General features: G+C 42.5%; 1 protein-coding gene across 1 annotated transcript in view; it reads right to left on the bottom strand.

Moving 5' to 3' along the window:
* The window catches only part of LOC111141420 (attractin), a 151,671-nt gene that overhangs the window by 45,806 nt on the left and 81,210 nt on the right, over positions 1-24,655 (bottom strand). The window contains exons 13-24 of the mRNA XM_022493958.1: positions 22,547-22,668; positions 21,581-21,719; positions 19,768-19,958; positions 19,267-19,486; positions 17,858-18,043; positions 16,767-17,000; positions 11,604-11,741; positions 9,305-9,398; positions 7,334-7,386; positions 5,009-5,103; positions 2,590-2,668; positions 660-817 (exon numbers count right to left, since the gene is read on the bottom strand). Coding sequence (XP_022349666.1) covers positions 660-817; positions 2,590-2,668; positions 5,009-5,103; positions 7,334-7,386; positions 9,305-9,398; positions 11,604-11,741; positions 16,767-17,000; positions 17,858-18,043; positions 19,267-19,486; positions 19,768-19,958; positions 21,581-21,719; positions 22,547-22,668 — 1,709 coding nt within the window. The remainder of the gene's footprint in view (positions 1-659; positions 818-2,589; positions 2,669-5,008; positions 5,104-7,333; positions 7,387-9,304; positions 9,399-11,603; positions 11,742-16,766; positions 17,001-17,857; positions 18,044-19,266; positions 19,487-19,767; positions 19,959-21,580; positions 21,720-22,546; positions 22,669-24,655) is intronic.

Genomic DNA, 24,655 nt, shown 5'->3' with positions numbered 1-24,655 from the left:
GACAAAGAGTAGAAATGGGGCCATGGGTCTTGGATAAGAAAGTCCACCGAAACCCTGAGAAGTGAGAAAAGGCTCGAGGTTGATAACATCAGTGGCAGCAGCAGGTAACACGCCTTCAGGTCATGCACACAAAACCCCTGTCATGTGGAGAGCTACTTGATCTGTGGAGGAGAGGCCAGGACTCACATGGCCCGTGCTCTCCCACGCAACCCGATGCTGCCGCCCACTCCACCCCAATCTATCTTCTTTAAACTCTGACAGCAGTTGTGGCATCCTTCCATAGGACACTTCCACACTCTGGCTCTCACTGGTTTTCAGTGTGTTTCATTTATCCCTACTTGACTCATTCCAGAACCGAAGCTCTGCAGGCTTTTACATGGGAAGTGCTCAGTGAAGAAATGAATACAGCTGTAATTACCAAACTTGGAACATGCCAACTGGCTTTCAGAAGGGCTTATCGTTCTCTTTCTTAAGTGATTTAAGCCATCCCCACCACCGCTTTCCCTACGGTGGTCATGTGCTCAGTACTCCTTTGCCACAGGCTACAAAGGCAAAACAGTATTGTACACCCCATTTACCTCAAGTTTCAAATTAGAGGATTTAGTCTCCACTGAAAAGTTTTCACTGTCTGCAGGTTGAGACCAAAAAACACTTCTTACCTGAATTTTGATGGGCCAGGTGAAATTACTGACATAAACGAAGAAAGTGATATTTGGGTGGTTGCGAAAATCAAACTTCTCATTAGAGAAGCTATCTTTGTACTCCTTAATGTTGGTTTTTGAAACAACAGGCATCTCTTCTCCAGCCTGGGTTCCAGCTGTCAGGAAGAAAAGAAAGAAATACAAGAGTCTATTTTTTTGAACAGAATCTGCCCTCATTAATAACGACAACAGTCAGCATTTACTCAACACTTACTACGTTCCAGGAATAGCCTCTAAGAGCACAATCTCATCTAATTCTAACAATTTTCATTATTCTCATTTACAGATCAGGAAACTGAGGTTCAGAGAAATTAAGTAACTTGGTTCAGGTCACATAGCCGAGCAAGAAGCAGAGTTGAGATTTGCAGTGGGAAGGCTGATACGCAAGGCTGTGCCCTTAACCAGAATAGTTCCTCCAGGAGTCTCTGCAGCTCCTCTCCACTTAAACAACCAGACACCTAACTGTGAACATACAGATACCACTAGAATCCTATCAACAATGACTTTCATTCTGCCTGTAGCACTTCAACTACTTTGCATTACCCTTTTAGACTTGCTTGTCAGTGCTCCCCATCCCCCGCACCAGGAACAGTGATTCACCTCTCACTTCCTAACAAGCAATGACCTCATGTCTCAACAGCAGCAGGGAATAAGGAGCTTTAGAGGGCCACGCAGTCTCTTCTGCTATCAGCTGTAACTGTATTAAAATTCCCCCCAATCTGGTATAAACTCATCCTATTCCCAAACAGTCCTTCAACGTTCCATACTCTCCCTCTGGAATCCTGGTGTCTATAAAGATTTGTAAAATAGATTTTTAGCATGTCTGCATTAAATACTGTGACTAGAGCCCAGAATGATCATCACCTCATTGAGACAATCATTGAAAAGCATTCACGTGCTCAGAGATGTTGTCCTTCTCCCAATGTTCTGATAATTCTTCTTTAAAGTATCGCCTCACTGCAAGTTTCTGAACCTTTTCTGAATTCCATACAATCTTTTAAGACATGGTAAACATAAGACATGCAAAGGTAATGTTTAATTTTGCTTCAGTCTAACTGGCTGTGTTCTGACCGAACACCAGCACTGAAAGAGCAACGAGAAGGAAGCGTGGTTATCATCCGGTGAGAACCTGCTGTGTTTCAAGCACTACACGGACTACTTCCTTTATTGTCTCATTTCAGTTTCACCAGGCTGTGCACGGCTTGGTGTTTTTATCATCCCTTGTATCCACGAGCAAACAGGCTCAGAAAGCCTAACCTCCCCAATTGCACAGTGCACCAGAGTCGGTAACGGGCAGAGTTCAAACCCACATCTGTCAAGCTACGTTCAGAAGCACTCCATCAGGCCCGTCTGTCCCTACCTCAGTAGATCTTCTGCCCAGATCATCTTTAGCGAATCGTAGCAAGATGGACAAGAGAGCAAACAGTATGCTCTTAGAGCTTGATTTAATTCCCAAAGTATACTTCCTTGTACCTACCAAGATCTCATTTTGTTTTAAATAGTTCCATTTCTCACTTCTGAGGCCTGGCCGGGGATGACGAGGGGAAGGCCAGAGCGGTGGCTGCGGCAGGGCTGGGATAGCTGGGCACAGGGAGGGGGCTGAGTGCACACTCAGCCTGTCCCCACAGGAGGCAAGGGCATGTATAACCTGATGTCACTGACACAATTTTAGGAGATAAGTACTGCTGTCTGCTCTTTGTGACAAATAACCCTAAGGTCCAGAGAGGGTTTCAGACACCTGTTTGAGCCTCCCAGGTCACAAGAGGCAAAGGTGGGTTTCAAACCCATCTGTCTAGCTCCAGAGCCCCATTTCTCAACAACTACACGCATTTCTCAATCTACTACCAATCTACTCCACTTGGAAGGTCTTCTCTAGGTATGTCTTTACCTGAGAAGCTGGCAGCCCAGGTGATGTTGAGGTTAAAGTTTTTGGAGGCATTGATGAACATGTCCAAATCCCTGTTTTGCTGATAAGCAGTGCAAATAGTTAGAAAAGTAATTACAACAGTTTCCAGATTTTAAAATAAAGACGTAATTAAATTTTACTACTCTCGATTTTAACTACAAAACAGATATTTTACAGTGTCTTAAAAGGAACTCATGCTTATAACAGTCAGTAACAATTCTACCCAATATAAGCAATATATCCCAAGTAAATTCCATTTCTCTCTCATAAACATGCATGTGATTTAATACTTTATCAAATGCCTAACTCCATAAGAAAGTAGGTTTTAGAAAGCCCCTGACCAGAGAACAATGACTGAAATTCTATGACCTATGTCAGGGGAATCAGCTTCCTAAGGATCCTCTGGGAAAATTAAAGATACCACAATTTGAAGAGCTCGTCTAATTTGTTTTGATTCTTGGTTTTAATGACTGAGAAAGACATCTCTGAGAAATGCGTTGAGCCAACAGGTTGAAGTGCACTATTGGCTACACTAGGTAAATTGTAATATGAATTTTCAGTTTTCACTGAAACTTGACTAATAAATCTTTCTTGTCTTCAAAGAATTATTTTTGCAAGTGAATCAGATGTTGTATTTTTATATTTTACAAATGGATCCAATCCTGCTGGAATTCTTTTTCTTCAAAGGCAGGAAAACAAGTCAGAACAGTAAGATTTTTAAGGGTGTTGTTTTGATGGTAATTACAGCGCAAAACCTTAACAATGGATACATTTCCAAATAGCCATTTTCAAAATGTGATCTCCAAACCAGGAGTTTCTCTCCCAAAGCAGTTAGTTACCTTCTAGCTTATTGATATAACCTCACCTTCCTCTTACAGGGACAGCTCAAGTGTTTATTTTTAATATTTTGTGGAAGAATACTATTAACAATTAATAGGAGATCCTTTCCAAAGAAAGGATCAACAAACTTGAAATCCTAGTCCTTTTATAAAAGACAGAACATACACTTTAGATAACTCCATTAAATATTCTGTCATAAGATAAACAAGGAACTCCAGAGAGGTCAAAAGATTTTCATGGTCACTCACCTCATTAAGAAGTATTACCAAGAGTCTATTATGTTTATTCAAAAAAGAGTTAACAACATCAATTACATCCTGCAAGACTGAGTACTTCAACCAATTGCTTATGAATAAGATTAAATAAATTTCATGTGTGGTACTTTGCTATAATTTTATTCTAAACTCTTTTTTACTAATTCCAGTCAACATAGCCATTCAAATGATATGATATATAGTGTGTCCATATAATATTTTCATTTAAGGTCATCTATTATTTTTATTTAAAAAGAAATTCACTCTCTAGTACATTTCTTCTTAATTTTATCATTAAAATGGAATATAAAAAACAAATCTTACTTCCATGTGATTATAAACATCCCACTACTACTAATTTATTTATTTTTTAGATTTAGCAATGTTTGTTAACAATAACATTTGTTAACAAAGGAAAACAACCTGGCTTACTGTCATATTATTTTCCATGTATTTTTCATCATGTTTATGATGACAGGAATTTTGTAATGTTAAGTGGCTTTGTGTTATGTTGATGAGAAATAAACCTTCAAGGAAGTTCCTAAATAATTTATCATCAAGTTTAGTAAAATTTCATTATGTACTGGAGTGGCCATTGAATGACTTTATATTTTATCAAAGATATCGTATAGGTGTGTCTTCATGTTCTAGACACTTCACTTTTATTTGTCATGCTATGCTGGGTCCCTTCTACCACCAGGCAGTACCTTATATCAGGCTGGCAGTCATCATTAATGAAAGTAGATATAAACCCACATTTCAAACAGTTGTCCTACTAATTCCAATTGTTTCTGGTTAACTTCTTGTTGGACCTGGCTATACCTTCAATGTTTTTACCTCCCAGTAAGGCCAACAACTTCCTATAAGCACAGAAGAATCTCCTCTGTGGGCTCCCAGGCATCAGTGGCATTAACTTCAATCTGCAGTTTCTTTGCAGGTACTTGTTAAGCCTCTGGTCCATTCTGAGAGAGTAAATCTGGGCCCTGCCATGTGCCCCTCTGATTAGGGACATCCCCCTGCAGTCCTCTCTCCTTTTCTGTGGGGGCTGTGACGAGCTGATGGGCAAACCAAGTTTATGTGTAGAGTCAGTCAGTCTGGGTGTCAGATCCTGGTAAACCTGAACAACACCATTCTTACCTTTGAGGTGGAGAGGAGATAAAGGGTAGCTTCTAACACTTCTTTCCTGAACCTCTAAACAGTTCTGTGTACTCCACTCTGGAGATCACTGCTAATGTTTCTACCCATAAATATCAAGAAAAAGATGCACATGAATTCAAAACAAAGCAAGAAAACTTTAAAAATCTTACTTCATCAGGGGTAGCCACAAAATTGATGGCTGTGTAATAGCGGTCATCTTCCTGGGATAGGCTAAAGGTGAACTGATAGTCAATGAGAAGAGTATCTATGGAAAGAAAGAAATGTGTATTTAAAAATGAAAACAGAATAGGTCTCTAGACATACAGATTGATTTCCTTACAAATATTCAATAGCTAGGAAACACTTTTAGCTCACTTACACCTGGGGAGTGGAAAGCTTTCCAAAGGCAGTCAAGTGGGCAGCATCATTTTATTTGGACTAACCTATCAAACTCTTCTTACATCAAGACGCTAGTTAAAGACTTTCAGCTCCAATCTAACTCACCTACAAATATTAACTGTACCTCTATAACACATTAGGTTTTGCTTAAGGATACAAAGTTACAAATCAATGGTAAAGAAGAAACCAAGACCCCATGGAAAAATGGTTGATCCCAGGTCTGTAGCAAGGAATATGAGCCTTGATTATCTTGTTCTCAAAAGCAACAAAGCATTCAAAGACTAAAGTGATGTAGCAAAAGAAAATAGCTTTAAAGAGAGCCTATTGGACAAAGATGGTATAATATTTTTTCAGTATAAAAAAGGTGGTTTTATTCAAGCACAGGAATAGGACCTTCAAGCAGAAAGAGCTGCCTAAAGATGGTATAATTTAATTCTAAAAAGTCCACTGTAAAACTTGACAACGTGACTTAAAAATGGGACAGAGGAGTTGAATAGATATTTCTCCCAAGAAGATACACAAATGGCCAGTAAGCACACGAAAAGATGCTCAACATCATTAATCATTAGGAAAATACAAATCAGTTAAAAAACCACAATGAGATACCACCTCATGCGTGGTGGGATGGCTACTATCAAATAAACAGAAGATAATAAGTGTTGGTGGGCAAGTGGAGAAACCGGAAACCTTGTGCACTGCTAGTAGGAACGTGAAATGGTGCGACTAATGTGGAAAACAGTACGGTAGTTTCTCAAAAAATTAAATAGAGAATTATCAAATGATCCAGTAATTCTACTTTGCAGTACATACCCAAAGAACTGAAAAAGATACTTGTACACCGTGGTCATAGCAGCCAAACCTCATAGCTATTAGCCACAATAGCTAAAAGACGGAAGCAACCCTACGGTCCATCAGTGGAATATTCAAAGGAAGGAAAGGAAGGAAGGAAACTCTGACATACACTACAACCTGGAACAACCTTGAAGACACGATGACAAATGAAATAAGCCAGTTACAAAAGACCTGTACTAAATGACAGTACTTACATGAGGTACCTAGAGTAGTCAACATTATAGAAACAGAACAGAATGGTGACTGCCAGGGGCTAAGGGAAGAGGGAAATGGAGAGCTGTTGGTAAGTTTATTTTTAACTATTTAAGAAACTGCCAAATGGTTCTGCCAAAATGCCTACACCATTTTATATTTCCACAAAGATGGATGAAGGTCGTACATAAAGGTTCTAGTTTCCCATATCACTGCTAAAACCTGGTATTTGCTTTCGGCTTTATTTTTTCAAGATAGATAAGTTACAGTGTACCAGATTACAAAAAATTAACTGATATAGTGGGGCACCTGATGGCTGGGTGGCTCAGCTGGTTAAGTGTCTGACTCTTGGTTTTAACTCGTGATCTCAGCATCATGAGACTGAGCCCTCCCTTGGGCTCAGCGGCTTCTCCCTCTCCCTCTGCTCCCCCTGGCTATCTCTCTCTCACTCTCTCTAAAATAAATAAATAAATCTTGGAAAAAAAAAAAAAAGAATTGTTTCTGGGGGCACCTGGTGGCTCAGTCAGTTGAGTACCAACTCTTGATTTCAGCTCAGGTTGTGATCTCAGGTGGTGGGATCAAGTCCCATGTCTGGCTCCACATGCAGCACGGAGTCTGCTGGAGATTCTTTCTCTCCCTCTGCCCCTCCCCCTGCTCGTGCTCTCTCTCTAAATAAATAAAACCTAAAAAAAAAATGGTTTCTGACCTATATCCTGGATGTGCAATATGTTGACCCCAACCAGGTAATGGCAAATGAAATTAGGTTTCAAGAGAACATAAATGAGGAAAGCCAGAGGTATGTATTTCTGTAATCTCCCCTGATATCTGCTATGGACATATTAACATAAACCACAACCATAATTAACACAGCTTCAAATCGTGTTCCTATATGCATAAGTGTAACAGAATGGAAACACATCAAATTAGGACACACTTCCACGAAGGGCTATATTCTCATAGCACTTACCATTCTTAAACCACGTTAAAGTAAATAACTAAGTTTTATTGAACTACTTTGCTTCTAGACAAATATGAATTGTGAAAACACTTACAATAACACGTTCCTTTGAGAGGGTTTCCCTGGTATCGATTTTCTACCTCACATCTAGGGGGATAAAAATAAAGATTATTTTCTATTGATGGTTAAAACAAAATCTACATTCATCTTAAAACCAAATCTACATTCATCTTAAAACCACACGGATCCTTTCCTATAAAACTACATTACAAAAAGTGTGAGTCATGATAATCACATTCTTCACGGTCACTCAGATCAGGCAGGCTGAGGAGTCTGTGTTCATGCTGAGTACCGACCACCCAGCACTTCACACCCTTCCAACTGACAAACATTTGCCAAAGCACAGGAGACAAATCCAAATGTAATAAATCTAGATCCTACTTATTTTCATGAAAAACACATTTCAACTTTTGTGTGTACTAAATATTCCTCTAAAAGTGAAGTTAAAACATTTTTCAAATATCCTTTTCTCACTTCCTTCCTGTTCTCCCTGGATAAAACTGAGCCATTCTTTAAAAATAAGAAAAGGCTAAATATCAAGAATCACTTTCACTTTTTTTTAAAAAGTCCTTGAACATGGTTCACAAGTCTGGAGAAAAAAATAAGTTCTACTAAAAAAGAATCATTACTTTCCCCCACAAATATTATCTGTGAACATCAGCAAAACGCAGTCTCCCACTTCACAAGGCCACTTATACTGGCAGGCCCAGGAGCTAAGAGCTATTAGGAAGATGGGGAAAGCTTGGGTCAAGCATTTTTGCTGGATAAATAATACACGATATTGTGTCCTTGGATCCAGGGTGATTCTTAGCACTTGCTTCTAACTAAAATCTCTTGAAAAGAAAGTCTTTCACTGGACCTATACCTCATTTCGTTACTGCATGCCTAATTGAGGGCAGGAGTGATTAATTCTGCTCTATTATATGGTTCTGTTTAAAGGAACCTAGGTCCAAAAGCTAAACTAAATCTTTGATTAGACATTTCTTCATATATTGGCTTTAAGGCATCATGAAACCAGTAAACGTGCCCAGTGGTGTCAATTGTAAAATGCAGACAGAATAATTCCTTCCTTGAACATCACTATCAAAGTTACTGGTGACCTTACTACTAGTGTTTTTTGAGAAAAAGTTTACCAGTGATGTATCTGCTTGTCTCAGCTTAATGTTGTGATATCACTATGACCTCTCTCTCAAGTCTCTTCTTGAGAGAATGAGTAAAGCTGGTGCTTGTGTTTTATGAGGTTTCCTAGTGAGGCAAACCGGTATATATTCGTCAGGGAACAATCTCTTGTTCCAACTCATCTGGACACTAAAAACAATTATTGCTAGTACTGCTATCGATGGACAGGGAAACTGAGGTTCAGAGCAGTTAAGTGATTTGTCTCAAGAGTGCCCTGCTTCTTGGAGGCAGAGCCAGGGCTAAAATTCCATGTCTGTCTGACGCTGTTGGCCTCCTCATGGATGGGAACCCCAGGCTCCTCCCCGGAAGATGTCTAGCAGACTTCACCAAGGAAAATGCTAGAAGAGGAGGGATGTATTAAAGGCCAGGGGATCAGCTCCATCATCAGACAACCAAAATGCTAAATAAAACACTGTCCTGGAATACCAAGTCTTCCAGCTCTTTCTCGGGAAAGGGTACAATCTCCTGATGTGACAAAAATTGAACAGTGGTTGAAGGTAAGACTGATCCAAGTCAGCAATGCAGTCAGTGCCACTCAAACATAAAAATGTGACCTAAGGAGCCATCAAGGAATTGCTGCTGAACCTCCTCAGTATGGAGGCTGACTGAATTAGATCCGCCTGAAGTAGAAAAGGTAGAATTCCAAACTTATCAACCTGGGGACCCCCCCACCCCAGAGCCCATAACAAAAGGGCACAGGAAAGGGGTGGCTCTTGTGGTCCAGCAGCATCGTAGTTCCTTGGCCTCCCTGGTGGTACAGACCCAGCTGGCCTGGCTGTCAGTCACTAAACCCACGTGTGGCCTGTGGCAGGAGTGTGGTACTCACAGCTGGCACTCGTCCCCCTTGACGCCCTTGGTGGTGCAGAAGCACTTGCCCGTGTTGGTGTTACACAGCGATGCATGCCCGTTGCACTTGCAGGCTAGGGAGAAGGAAAAGGAATGGAAGTCACAACTGGCTTGGAAGATCACCACTATCACAGACTTTTCCTGAAACACATAATTTTATCTGAATTGGATTCGATAGGAAAGACATTAGAATGAAAGCATTTGAAGGCTAAGATTCAAGTTTTCCAGCTAACGATTTATCTCAAACAATGTAAAGGCAACATGAGAAGAACCAGAGTCCAAGGACAGGAGGAAAGAGAGCGCTGGCTTCTACTGCCATCTGAAGCAACCATTTGGATCTATTTTGATCTTCTCAGTAGGCTGTTTTTCACTATTACGACTCATTCATTCGGTAAATATTTATGAAGCACCTGTCGTATGCCAGGTGCTGGGTACGGGGGCACTGACTCAGTCCCTGCCCCCAAGGAGTTGCTCTGAGCAATAACTGCCCCTCAGGGGGAGGCTTGGTCTGGCTGCACTCAGCCTCCGATGAGGTGCCTGCCCCACAGAGGCCGCGTTTCAAATCCCAGCAGGGCTCAGAAGTGAGGTGAGATCGCGGTGGCAGGTCAGTGTTTCAGAGGCCCTGCAGGACTTGCACCTGGCCTTCTCTGTAGCCTCTGCAGAAACGGGCACCCATGTGTTGGGGGCCACGGGCATGGGGTCCTGTGATCACTGTCAAATGGATGAAGTCCAGTCACAAAGTGTGGGGAAAATATTTTTACTCAAGACCTTTCAATCTGAGCCAGAAATGTTCTTGAAGAGTGGGGGGCAATGGCAGCAGAAGAGTACTAGTAACCACCCACACTTCCTGAGCACTCACTACGTGTCATGCACTGCTCTGACCGCTTCTGTCTCGACCGCCATCCTTTCATCCCCATTTTATGGATGAGGAAACTGAATCCCAGAGAGGTTAAGGGATACACTGCTAAGATGCCAGCTCTCTCTTGGTTGCTCTGGGATCAATTCTCAAGGGCCATGTTAAGGAGTCTGGAGGTGGCATGTGGGGAGGAGGTAGAGATTTTACTTCCTTATTTATTTTCCTACTCAGAACCTGAAGGGTCTTCCCACTGGAAATAAGAACGAGCCAAAAAGCAGCTCGCCAGCCTCACTGATCATTTAAAAAAAAGGTATTAATTTATGTTCGAACACAAAAAAGTCCTTGCTTACAGGAATCTATTTGACATGCATACGGAAACAGAGAACTATTTAAATCTTCAAAATATACTAGAAGTGGGACGCCTGGGTGGCTCAGTCAGCTAAGCATCTGCCTTCAGCTCAGGTCATGATCCTAGGGTCCTAGGATCGAGTCCCACGTTGGGCTCTCTGCTCAGTGGGGAGCCTGCTTCTCCCTCCCCCTCTCCCTCTGCCCCTTCCCCTTGCTTGTGCAGCTCTCTCCTTCTCTCTCTCTGTTGAATAAATTAAAAAATACATATATTTATATATATATAAATTTGTATAATATAAACACACACACACATACACACACACTCTAGAAGTACTGAGGAATCCAGCTCCTGGTTAAAACCCCATGTATGGTTTTTTGGATCCTACCACAAGCCAAAACCCAGGCTTAGCCAGCAGATCTCCTGTTCCTGAGGGCGGTCTCTGAGGGAAAACTGCAGTCACAGTCCCAGGGCAACCCACTCCCCAAGTCAGCCATGTTCCATCACATATTTGCATTCCTAGCGTAGGTATCTTTGCTCCTGAGTCTCTTTATCTGGGCCTGGGGCAGACCCTCTTTGGGAGCCTTGCTGAGCCTCCTCACGATGGGGGGAGGGATGGGGGAGCCCTGAAGACATCATCCCCACTCTCAGTCCCCAGCACCCTCCCTCTCCCTCCCCTCTCCAGGGCCCATGACAGGTTTTTGCTGGCTTCTGTCCTGGGCTCTCCCCACCTCTGTGCTGATCCACCTGATGCTCAACCAACATCCAGTCCTGGAGGGAAAGGAAATGTGGGGACTCAGAGTTTTCCTGGGTTTAAGCTTAAGCCTCTTGCTTTACCACCACAGTAAGCGATTAAAGGCTTAACTCTTCCATTTTCAGCTTGTTGACGTTAACTGGCTACTCTGATACTTGGCAGCTCTGCTCACTCTCTCACAGGCTTAGCTGAGCTCCTGACAAGCATGACAACAAAGGCAGTATCCAAAACCAAGTGGCTTCTGTCCTCCTAGATATTCAAGTCAAACAGAGGCACTGCGTTCCAGCTGGTCTGCAGTCAGTAACCCTGAGGGATTTACTTACGCTGACACCTTCCCCCGTTGGTGGGATCACCATAGAAGCCAGATATGCAGGTCTCGCAGTGCTTGCCTGTGGTCAGGTTCTCACACTTCTCACATATACTCTGATTAACGCACTTGCTGTGGCCATTGCACTGGCATGCTGGAAAAGAAAGCATTAAAAAAAAAAAAAAGGCATTTTAAGGGGACTGTCCCGTGGTAGAACAGAGTGGAGTAAATTCCATGAGATTTATTTGCAACTATCTATTTAAGTTCTTTATTACCTCTAAGGATAAAATCATTAAAACTGGCCCACTAAAAACAAGTCGGAAAAATAAGATAAAAACATCCATACAGGACTAGTCCAGGAAAATCAGAAATATACCACAACAGGGTGAAAATCTATAGCCCTTAAAAAAAAAAATTGTTGTTGTTCATAAAAATAATGCATGTTCATGATAGTAAATTTAAAAAATATAAGGAAGAGGGGAAAATCATTTTCAATGCACCATACAGAGATCACTGCGCATATTTGGGATTTTTAGTTCAAGAAATTTATTTTTTCTATATAGTTTTACACAGTTGTGCTTATATTAATACTCAACTTTGATTTTTTTTTTACTTACAGCACAATTACTTTGCCACGTTATTTCATCTATCATAAATAAAACCTTACGTGGCAGAATGATGTCTATGAATCCTAACAGCTACTTAACCGTTCCCTTACATTCTGATATTTAGTTTGCCTTCAATTTTTCTTTTTTAGAAAAATTACCATCTTTATATATAAAAACATTCCCACAAGTGGAATTAGTAAGATTCTTAATGCACAGAGGACCTTACAACCAGAAAGGCATATGAAAGGTGGACCTCTCAGGACTGCTCAGGACAGCTGGTTAGGCTGTGCACTGTGGACTCCAGTAGGACCAGAGTGCACAATCTACACTGCAGGCAGAAGATCTGACTCTGTACATCTTTGTCCCCCAGCTTTACTGAGATACTACTGACACGTAACATTGTGTGAGGAGCATAATGTACCCATAGCATTAGCACTGACTAACCTTTTGACTTGTTCTATGTAGACTGTAATTCTACATAGCAGTTATTATTGCACCAAAAAAGTGGAATATGCACATAGTTCCTGTGAAGATGAATAACTATATATATCAAAAAGGCAAAGCACAGCACACACACACAAAAATGCAACACCTAAAATTATTTACCAAAAAATCCGTATCCTAGATAAAAAGACTAGGAATATGCTTCTCCCTCTTTACCCCTTCAAAATCCCACTGAAATTACTGAAAAAAAAAAAAAAAAAAGTAAAAACAAGGATAAACCCATAGCAATATGGGATAAGAGGAAAAGGTGCTATCAGATGTATTGAGAAATACTTCTGAATTACTGAGCAATTTCTAGAAATTATAAAACAGATGGTATCAATCTGATAGAAAAGGGAGTTGAGACATCTGTCTTCTAGTGCAGGAGGGGACAGCTAAAGTGACTAGATGCTCGTTACCAATGGACACCTGAAAAATCCAGTTGGGGCTGGAAGAGAGAGCAGGCCTCGGGAGAGTGGCAGACAGCAGGAAGTGCCTCCTGACCAGTTACGTGTCTGTTCAACCTCCCACCCCATACAAAAATAAACCCCAAAGGGCTGATGGACATAAATATAAGAGAAATATCTATGAAACTCTAAAAAGAAGAGATAGGAGTAAATCTTTGTGATCTTGAGTTAGCTACGCACTGATTTCTTAGATACAATACTAAAAACACATGGGATAAAAGAAAACACCAATGCCCCGGATTTAGAAAATTTAGAACTTTTATATTTCAAAAGATACAACCAAAAAAGTAAAAAGAAACCCTCAGAATGGGAAAAAATATTTGGAAATCATATAGTCAATAAGAACTTGTATCTAGACTTCATAAAGAATTCTCTGAGTCCGGGCACCTGGGTGGCTGGCTCAGTGGGTTAAGGCCTCTGCCTTCAGCTTGGGTCATGATCCCAGGGTCATGGGATTGAGCCCAGCATCTGACTCTCTGCTCAGTGGGGAGCCTGCTTCCTCATCCCCCCACCTACCTCTGCCTGCCTCTCTGCCTACTTATGATTGCTGTCTGTCAAATAAATAAATAAAATCTTTTTAAAAATTGTTTAAAAAAAAGAATTCTATGAGTCAATAATTAACAGACAAATACACAATTTAAAAATGGGCAAAGAGGGGAGCCTGGGTGGCTCAGTGGGTTAAGCCTCTGCCTTCGGCTTGGGTCATGATCCCAGGGTCCCGGGATGGAGCCCCCCATTGGGCTCTCTGCTCAGCAGGGAGCCTGCTTCCCCCTCTCCCTGTCTCTCTGCCTGCTTGTGATCTCTCTCTCTCTCTGTCAAATACATAAGTAAAATCTTTAAAAAAAAAAAATGGGCAAAGAATTCAAATAGACATTTCTCCAGAGAAGACACAGATGGCCTTCAGATGCTCGACTTCATCAGTCATTAAAGAAATGCAAATCAAAACCAGAGATACCACTTCTCACATACTACAACATCTATCAAAAAACAAAAACAAAAACAAAGTCCCCCAAATCAAAAAAATAACAGATACAAGTACTGATGAGCATGTGGAGAAGTCTCAATCTTTTCAGGCTGGCCAGGGAGGGTGAGATACGGCACTGCTACTTCAGAAAACCCTGTGCCCATTACTGCTCATGTCTACCTCCGGCCTAGGTGATCGCTGAGCTCTTTTTTGTCTCCATGTGTTTGTTCTTTTTGTGTGTTTGCTCTTTTTCGGACGTCTCACATAAATGGTATCATACACCATGCAGTCTTTGCATGGGCCTGCCTTTACATAGCAGGCTTCTGAGGCTCATCGGTGTCGCAGACTACACTACTCCATTCACCCCTTTTATCTCTTAGCAGTGTCCATCATATGAACGTATCACATCATGTTTATCCATTCGCCACTTGACAGGCACTGGGTTGTTTCCATTTTTGTCTATTATGAATAATGCTTCTATAAGCATTCACTGCAAGTTTCTGCGTGGACATATGTTTTCAATTCTCCTGGGCATATACTGGGCCATATGAGAACTCTATGTTTAACTTTTTGAGAAACTGCCAAACTGTTTTCCAAAGTGGCCACACCAGCTTACTCTCCTTCCAGCCATGTGTGAGGGTTCCAATTTCTCGAATGTTGTTGAGCATCTTTTCTTGTGCTTATTGGCCACTTGTGTATCTTCTTTGGAGAAATGTCTATTTCAGTCTTTTACCCACTTCTTAATTGGGTTGTCTTTTTACTGTTGAGTTTTAAGAGTTCTTTACATATTCTAGACATTAGACTCTTACCAGATACTGAATATGATTTGCAAATATTTTCTCCCACTCTGTGGGTTGCCATTTCACCTCATATAGTCTTGATATTAATAAAAATGCACAGACTTAAATACTTCGTGAGTTAAACTAGTAGATTAGAAACAGAATGATAGATCCTTTGACATCTTAGAGAGGAAAAAAGAGAACACAGAAAACTTAATTGTTTGGAGGGAAAAGACCAGTTTCTTATTTTACATTTCCCTGCTCTGCTTCCTTTTCTGAGAAAGATTTTTTTATATCCTTTGCCCACTTTTTCTACTGAGCTGACAGCGCTTTCTTCTGGGGGCAGAGGTTTGCATACTCAGGATGATAATCACTTATTATACACACTGCAGATATGTTCCCCCAGCCTGTCTCTTGCCTTTTACCATTGTTCCCCGTGGTCTTTCCCTTACAGAAGTCCTCATAAAGAGCCTTATTGTCGGTGGCACTGTCAGACTCCTGGAGATCTTCCTACCCACTAACCTCCTGCGGGTCTTTGCACTTGTCTAACCCCCCGTCTCCCTGGTATTCTGCAGACCCTTCAGCATATTCCTGAGTTATTTACTGAAAGTCTCAATCAATGGCCAATCTCTCAGGGCAGCATCCCCAACAGGGATAGAGTCAGGCTTTAGGCCAACTCACGGTCTACTCCTTCTGGCACCAACCACTGGAAGAAAGAAGGAGGGAGCAGAGGGAAAGTAGGACGAGGGAAGGAGGGAGAGGAGGCAGACAGGCTTAATTTTCCTCTTGCCAAAAGGGAGAGGGACCTTTTCCCCTCTCCCTATTCTTAGAGTTTTTCAAGAAAAACCTGTATTTACAAATCCTGTCTGTGTCTTTGATATGTATATTATGTAAATCTTTTTTAAAAATGCCTCAATAAACCTCTTGTCAGCACAACCGTCCAGGAATGTTTTCCTTAAGGGCCTGGGAGCCATCACTTTGAAATGTAAACATCAAGGAAGGCAGCACTCTATATCCCTGTCACTTTGGGAATTCAGTCTGGGTGCCTTTGTGCCAAAGTGTAACCACCTGCTTGCCATAAAGATACAGGATTTTTTTTTTTTTTTTTTTTGATAAAGACAATTAACTAACACAGGTGGCTACCCCAATTACCAAGTAAATTCAGGATAAACTATGAACGACAGTACAGCAAACGGTGCTGTCAAAACCTCTCATATGAGGACAAGTTATCATTCATCTTCAAAACATTTATGTAATGGATTTAAAAGGGTGAGATTTCTCTCTGTTTTTGCAGTCTCATTAGTGGGTTGCCTGTAGGGTGTACAACAGTCTGGTTTGATGCTTATTCAAAATAAAACTGTTTTCCTTTTTTTCTACATTTGTGGAGAGGAACGTCTGGGTTGGTAGTTTTGTTTTTCATTTTCCCCTAACGGCTGCCATAATGTATTTTTCAGTAAAAAGCAAACTACAGAACAATATATATTAATCCTATACACCACAGTACTTTCTATTTTTAAAATAGACAGTGTCTATATTAAACCATTAGAAGTTTTTACTTCTCTGAAGAACTAGAGAAGAATTCCAGTTTTTATTTTATCTACATCTGCAATATTTGTTCATAACGAACATACTTCAATACTTTCACAGTGAAAGCAAAACAACTCACTTGAACTTCTGTGTTTTCATGAACTGACATTAAAAATATTTTTCATGAAAAAAATACGTGTATATTTTTCATGCAAAATTATTTCTTCTAAAATAGTCTGTTACATTTTTTTTTCCCTAAAGAAAATTCATATAAATAACGTAGCTTTCAAAGTTTTAGTCTTTGTAAATAAGTAGCAGAACACTTGATTTTGGATACACAAGGCATCTTACCTGGACAATGAATGAAAGACCAGTTGTATCTGCTGTCCTCCAGGCACATGCTGGCATTCAGAAGGGGCTGTGGGTAAGAATTCCCGGCAGGGGCCTGAGAAGGCATCTTCACTGGTCCTTTATAGGAGCCCTCTATGCATTTGCCTTTGCCAGTGTTGCTGGGATCAGTGCACCAGCCGCAGCCTGGCTGCTCCAGGCAATGGCTGCAGGTACAATAGCCTGAACAATTTTCAGCTGTAAAAGAACACAAGTTACAGTCCACTACAGCACGCCGCTTTGAATTCATTATATCTAAATTACCTTTTTAAAAAGCTTTTTAAAATTAATTAATTTATTTATTTAAGTACTCTCTACACCCAACGTGGGGCTTGAGCTCACAATCTTGAGATCAAGAGATGCATGTTCTTCTGACTGGGACACCCAGGCACCCCTAAATTACCTTTTATTTAAACAGACTATTCTGTCAAAAATTCCCATTCTAAGGGGATTTCTTAAATGACACAAAAAATTTAAAGAGCCCAATAGCTTGCCTAACATAGAACAGGGGCTCCTCCCCTCCTGTCAATCCCAAGATGTGGAGGCAGAAGGGACCTTAGCGGTCATCTACCAGAAAGCATTTATTTCACGAATCAGGAGAGGAAGATGTGGAGACGTTATGTGACTTCAGCAATTCGATGCTGAAGCTGGGCAAGCTGTTTCTGTACTCCATGCCCTGTCCCACAGGGCTTGAATCTTCTTCTTCTTCTTCTTCTTCTTCTTCTTCTTCTTTTTAAAGATTTATTTATTTGAGACAGAGAGAAAGAAAGAGAGAACGAGTTGGGGGAGGGGCAGAGGGAGAGAATCTCAAGCAGGCTCCCTACTGATCATGGAGGCCGACATGGGGCGCCATCTCACGACCCCGAAATCATGCCCTCATCTGAAATCAAGAGCCGGACGCTTAACCAACGGGGGGTGGGGAGGGCCATCTGCCCCACCACTGCTGGACTGTGTGCAAAGGTTCTCCTCTCCTCAGGCAGTCTCCGGTCTTGTCCCTAAAAGGTTGAGAGATTGACGGCACGACCCCCAAGCAGGAGCTGCACGCTTCCACTTACGGGGGCAGCTGCTCATGGTGTACCACTCCATACACTGGCCGAAAGGGAAGGAGGCCACGTAGGCGTTGGAGTCCACGCACTGCTTCATGTTGCTGCACCACATGCACTCGGAGCTGCCGCTGGTGCATTCCCCGCACGCCGTCCGCAGGGCACACGGCGTCCGGCACTGCTTGGCGCTGTGGTTTGCTGGGAAGCAAATCCAACACAGACACTTAGTGCTCCTGCTACGCTGGCCAAGGTCAAAGGCTTTTTGGGATGGGTTGTGACCCAGTAGCAGGTCATGAAATCAAATCAGGGGGCTACAGTTAATGTAGGAGAAAACCGAAAACCAGGTACTGGGCTGGTCAAGTATATCCACATAGGAGAAAAAACCCTTTCTCTTTCTTTTCAAAGAGCATTATGGACAGACATGAGGGAACAAGCGAATCTTTCCAGAAGCATAGCAGTTCTAAAGCTCCTTGCAGTATATGGGACTCAAGATGACCTTTAGGGGTTTTACGACCCACCTGAACATGAAAACTTGTATCTTTGTATATCTGGGCACAAGAGGGACCACAGCATGCATTAAATGCACCAAAGCATTCAGGACCCAAAATGGCTGAAATGCTCCCCTACAGGAAGCTTAGAAACCGTATTTTAAGAGGACTCTTTCAGGGCTATAAATTCTTTTCTCCACCCTTGTACTCCTCAGACGACTTGGAATACCTTCCTAAAATGAGACACGATGTCAATGGCGTCCAGTCTCCCAAGAAGTGCGCACAAAATTCCGCCTACTGCAAGTGAGTCCCTCTGTAGGCTGTGATGCTTGTCTCGGCTTGTCTGCGTGCTGCAGATGCTGCCTGTGCCTGCCCACGGGAGGCCTGAAGGCAGCCCACAGGGGAGCTGTGAACCTGAGAAGCAACTCAGCGCCTGCCCTCAGACCCTCCCACAGCGCTAGCGCCGTTCAGGACAGCTTCTGCTTTCTGTCCTATGACTGCTCTCCCCATTTTTCTCCCCATTGATGCTTTCTGTCTACTGTCCCTTGCAGTGACCTGCTTGCTTTTCTGACCTTTTCTTTGCATTTTTTGCTCTTGCTTCCACAGCGTTTCTCTACCAACCTTAAGACATTTGCCTTTCAGAGCAATTCTCAGTACTTCGTTTGGTCAGCAAACCCATCAATCTCACGTTAATTAGAATGTTAGGTTCTTAGAGTAGTGTTAGTTATTTTTGTTTATGCTTCTGGCTCATACTATTCACAGCCAGAGACTGTTTCCTTCCACTTCTAAGTTCTGCGCTATACTCCGCTTCATATGCTTGGAATCAATATTCCATCTGTTTTTCGTGACTATCTCACATCTCTGAATATCGCACACGCCTCCTACGGTCTCTCAGTGAACTTCCACTGACACGTCATTCACCCACAGACTCACCAGGCCTCTCACAGACACTGCCATTGAGTGGGTTGATGCAGGTTGCAGCCTTCAAGCCCCGAGTACTGGGCTCTGACAAGATCCCACAGAATCCAGCATCACTGGGCTCAGATGGCATCCACTGTAGCAAAGTATTTGTGAATGGGGACATATCTTCCCAGCACCAGTAGGACACGTTGATCTTCCGAAGGCCAACCCATGGGGTTAACGTGAGCTTGGACTACAGGCAGAAGAGATGTAGCTTTGAATACAAGCATTGTCTTGACCAAAAAAACCTTCTAGGTAAAAACCACCAAGTTACATATACCCCAACAGATAAAGGAAAACCTCCCCATCCAATTCAACCACAGCAGATTAGGACAGACTGTCTTCTTAATCCCTCAACTACACTCATGCACTAGGTACTCCGCCGGCCGGGCATACCACCACAGGGAAGCTGCTTGGGTGCGTTCAGTACAAGTGTGGGTACCAGAAGCTTCGGTTTTGAGGATGTGAACTCACCATGCTCTGTGATGACTGCATTATCCGCAGCTGTTTAAGGACGAATTCTACCTTCTTCTGGGTTGTAAGAGAAGCCAAAAAGGCATTGTGGTTCCTACAGGACAATTTAGCATTGTCATAATTCTCCTTGGCAGTAGTAATTTTCAAACACGAGTTTCCAACCAAATGCCAGCCAATGCCACAGATATTTTCTTTTGTGAAGGGAGGAGGGAAAAAAAATAGAGTTTTAGAAATCACACAAAACTACCACATTACCAGTTCAAATGACCAGAAACCTAAAAGGTTTCAGTGATTTGAATTCAGCAGTACCTCACCAGGATGTGGTGAGGGCATCCAACACATAACTAAGGACCGATGCAGAATACAATAATGTTAGACTTCACCAGTCCCGCTTCCTGGATCTCAATATTCTAAGGTCAATTGCTCTATATCTTGGAGGAAAAAAAATCTTAGGTGCCAGTGCTAGATTTTTAAGCCCCCTTTTGAAGAACAATTAGAAACAAGACCAAAATCCTAAGAACAGAGAAATGAATATGCAGATTGGAAGGGTGGGGAAGAAAACTAGAGGATGGAAATGAGTCGGTGAGTGAACAAGACGATGGTCTTCAAAGGTGCATTGTTTCACATCAAGTGGAAGGTAAAATCAAGGGTACAAAACTTCCTGAAAGTGAGGTTTCTGGAAAGATCCTTTTTAGAAAAAAAGACAAAAAACAAAAAACCCTAAGTGATACAGGTGCAGCAAACAGGGTAAGACTGTAATCTGCTCCTGTGTTCACCCTGCACCCACCCAGCTCAGTACTGTGTCCCGAGCTGCACAGAAGTTCTCTATGCTTCCTGGAAGACAGGGAACAAGCAAGGCAACTTTGCCAGAACTGAGTAACCTGGACATACCACCAATGATGCCTGTGACTGGTCATTGAGGCAAGCGGAACATGCCCCAGAAAAGGGGTCATTTAAGAGCAAACAAGGTGTGCTCTTTCAAGTGTTGCATCAGTGCCACTACTCATTAAAATGCAGATTCTGGGGCCCCACCCCCAATGTGCACCAGAACCTGAGTCCTGACAAGACCCTCTGGTACTCTGTAGTACACTGAAGTCTACTACAATGAGGTAAAGAACACGCAGCTCACACTCGTGCAAGCGAATCCAGTACTCTCAAAGGACCCTGAGAAGGGGCCTGGCAGACCCTGCTGCCGTGTGCGTGCTTCGGAAGCTGTGCAGAACCATCGATGTCCCCCTTCTTGGAAATCCCGGGTGAGCAAATATATCACAGAACTTCTGCTGTGGCTGGCTGGCCTGAGGTCCTCAACTCTTCGTCCTCAATCTCAGCTGCCGTAAATTGAGGTGTTAGGACTGGAGAGCACCTCAGGGGGTTGCTGGTGAGAAAACCATCTCCCCTCCTTCTTGTCAGAAGGTGCTGACAGCCTGATCCCAGTGGCAAGAAGTGTCCTTCACCAAGTGGCCCACAGACCGGCTGCCAAGACTGCTGCTTTCGATTGCTAGGTGACTAGAGCAGAGGTGAGTGGGGACAATGGAGCAGGCTCAATGACATGGAGCCAAGCTGTCATTCCATTCTCCAGAGCAGCAGATAATGCTTTACTTTATTTCAAAGGACAGGAGCAGCAAATGCTTAAGAATTGTACTTTCATTTTAAAAAAATAACCACAATAGTGGAATGGGGGAATGAATGGATAAAAAGTTCTATCTGTTCCCTCTCTTGGGTGCAGTCTAGGCTGCACAGTATTGGGGGTGGGGTGTGTTTGTGTGTGAAGTCTCTGGACCCACACACACCCAGATGCCCCTACGAGGCCTACCAGGCAGGGCGATGCACTCCTGATTGCGGGGCTCCCACTGGCAGTTCTGGTCCAGGGCACAGCTCCTACAGCTGGTCTTCTTGTTACAGTAGTACATGGGGTTATCCTTGGGACAATTCTCGTATCTGGAAATGGAGATCTAGAACACAGCAGACAAAAGCTTTTCTCTTAATCCACGGACAGAACTCATGGTAAGGACAGGATACTAAAATCAACAAAATCTAATTGAGGAAGCAAACTGCAAATAAAGACATAAGATGCAGGTGAGGCAGCCCTCTGGTGGAAAGAGTGTGCTGAAATCTTTCGCACAGGACATGTCCTGACCCAGCCAGGAGGCAAGGCGCTCTTTTAAACACCATGCTTTCACCTGCTCAGCTGTGAAATGGGGGTGTTCAACCTGCCGCTTTTCAAATGCCTCCTGAACAGTCTAAAACTCTCATACTTTATGAACTGCTTTACAGAATAAACTGTCAAAAACTACAGAGGCGGAGTCACTGTATCTTTTTCTGTCCTATCACCCAAGTAAAAAAATCATAAATGGTGAGCATAAATTACACTGAGCCATGATATAACATAAGACAAGGAGATTTCGTTAAGTTGCCTGACTCACCTTCAGTCTCAAGTCCTAACTTGCTCCCCAAAGCTTGCACAAGTAGAGTGAGCTCACCATGACAAGCCTCTCACCAAGAATCGAGGACCTAGCTAGAGCCATGCCTAGAGAGTGGGGAGTACACAGAATAACAGTCCTACCTTCTTCTAAGACATGACACACCAATCCTGTGGCTAGCAAGACCTTCGAAATTAGGATGTATATAGCATCCCTTCCTAAAAGAAAGCCTGAAACTACACTGGAGGTTTTGAAAAATACCTCTGGGCCGGTATTTGTGTGAAACACACCATAATCTCACCCGTAACCCGCCCTGGGGTTTCTTCATCCCCTGAAACCCTTGAGAAGCGGCCCCTGACCTGGCCTTCCGTGCAGCTGTGGTTCACGGGGACACAATGGTCACTGCACCAGTGACAGTCATTGGTGTTGGCTGTGCAGCTGTAACAATCCGTGTGCTGGTCACATCTGTCGTGGTCAAGAGCTACGAAAAGAAGAAGAACTCATCAACTGTGACAGTTTCGCCTTACAAAAGTCACAGGCCAATAGCCGCTATTGAGCACAACCTGAGACTAAGGTTTGAAAAAAAACAATGTAACAAGGGTTAGGAAGTTAAAGAAGAAGAAAAACTGGCAGGAAAATATATCGGTGTGTTCAGGTTAAAATAGTATTTGGAAATAAATAAACAATTTGAAAAAACACTATTTTGTGAGAAGCCTGGGTGGCTCAGCCATTAAACATCTGCCTTTGGCTCAGGTCATGATCTCAAGGTCCTGGGATCGAGCCCTGCTTTGGGCTCCCAGACTCAACAGGAAGTTTGCTTCTCCCTCTCCCACTCTCCCAGCTCGTGTTCCCTCTCGCTGTCAGATAAATAAGTAAAAATTAAAAAAAAAAAAAAGAGAGAGAGAGAGAAGAGTATTTTGTAAACTTCCATGCCCCCACCAAGAGTACACTAGAGGGAAAAACAAAGATAGGTTAATTTAATTCAACAACAATGAGATATAAGGGAAGTAGGTCTGGTACTTTGAATACTTCTCTTTCCAAGGAAAGAAAGCAATTAGTGATATAATGAACACCAAGAGTGCCCAAGAGGCAAACAAAGTAATGCAGAAGACCAAGCCACTGCTCTAGCTACAAATGCAAAGCTAATCTGGACAGAGGAAGGAGGCAGCACCACAGAACCCCAAAAGAGACACTAAGCTGAGCTACAATTTATACATGTATGTAAGTCTAAGAGTGCAAATGTGAGAACTTCTGGGCTACTACAGACCTTTTATGTCTCCTACTGACCCTAGATAGGTCAAGGTCAGCAAAAAGAAAGAGGCTGCACAACCATGCTGCTTGATCTACTGATCCACTTACGGACATGGCACATGGCAGAACCCATGGACAAGACAGCCAGCCCCCCACTCCGCCACACACACAAAGCATGCTCCTTAGATTACTCTACCTCTCCTGTCACCACCACAAGGACTGGGCCCACAGAGAAAGCAGAGTGACCAGAGATTCAACATCTGAGATGAGTTCATAGCAAAGAGGTTTATATCGAACCACCTACGGTAATCAAACATTGCTTCCTATACTCTTGCACATTTAATTTGAACTTTTAAAATTTGGTTTACGAAGAAAAAAAAAATTTCATGAATTTTATTCATTTGAAGAGACAGTGTAGATACTGTCTATCCCTACCAGGTTCTGGTCCCCTCAGTTCTCCACCACTCATTGGAAAGTTGTCTGGATGCCCCTTTGGGGATCTATGATCATCTTACTTTGGAGCATTCCAGCAGAGTGAAAGCTGACTTTATCTACCATAACCCTCAAGGTAACTTGCTACATACAACTCTTAACAGTTAAGAAATTCAGCCAACATTCTTTAAAATAATTGAAGTGAACAAATATTTTGCAGAGACGTTTTTAAAAAAAGGATTTCTTAGTTCTTACATCACTGCATTACACTGTGCTACATGTCACAGCAAAAACATAAGCAGCTAAGTAGGCAAGATGAAGAAAGCTTAGAAAACATAAGGAAGGGGTGGTTCTAGAAGCCAGTACCACTGGTCACACTCAGCAACTCTCTGTCTTGCTATCACTGCTGTGCCCAACTAGAGAAGCTAGAAAAGAATACTTTGCAAAGACAGCAACTCTACCTCTATTCTTTATCTACTCCAACATAGCTTTTCCAGGTTGGCCCTCTTAATCTCACCCTTAGTGTTAGAACTGCAGAATCCAGTAAGGTCACCACCAGTCTCATGTAATTCTTAATTTAAATTAATGAAAGTTTAAAATGCATCAGTCACACCAGTCTCATTTCAAGTGTCTCTGGCTAGTAGCTCCCACACTGGGACAACACACAATAGTACATTTCCATTATCACAAAAAGGTCCTATTGTATTGTATCGCCAAGACCAACTGCCAGGCTTAGGAGCTGGTATACAAACTCTATGCAATGCTAAGGAGGTTTTATTTCCATC

This window comes from Enhydra lutris, unplaced genomic scaffold (assembly GCF_002288905.1).
Source record: "Enhydra lutris kenyoni isolate GAN:26980312 unplaced genomic scaffold, ASM228890v2 scaffoldscaffold6, whole genome shotgun sequence".
Lineage (NCBI taxonomy): Eukaryota > Metazoa > Chordata > Mammalia > Carnivora > Mustelidae > Enhydra > Enhydra lutris.
Note: the sequence above shows the minus strand (reverse complement) of the source record. Positions and strands in the feature narration are given on the sequence as shown.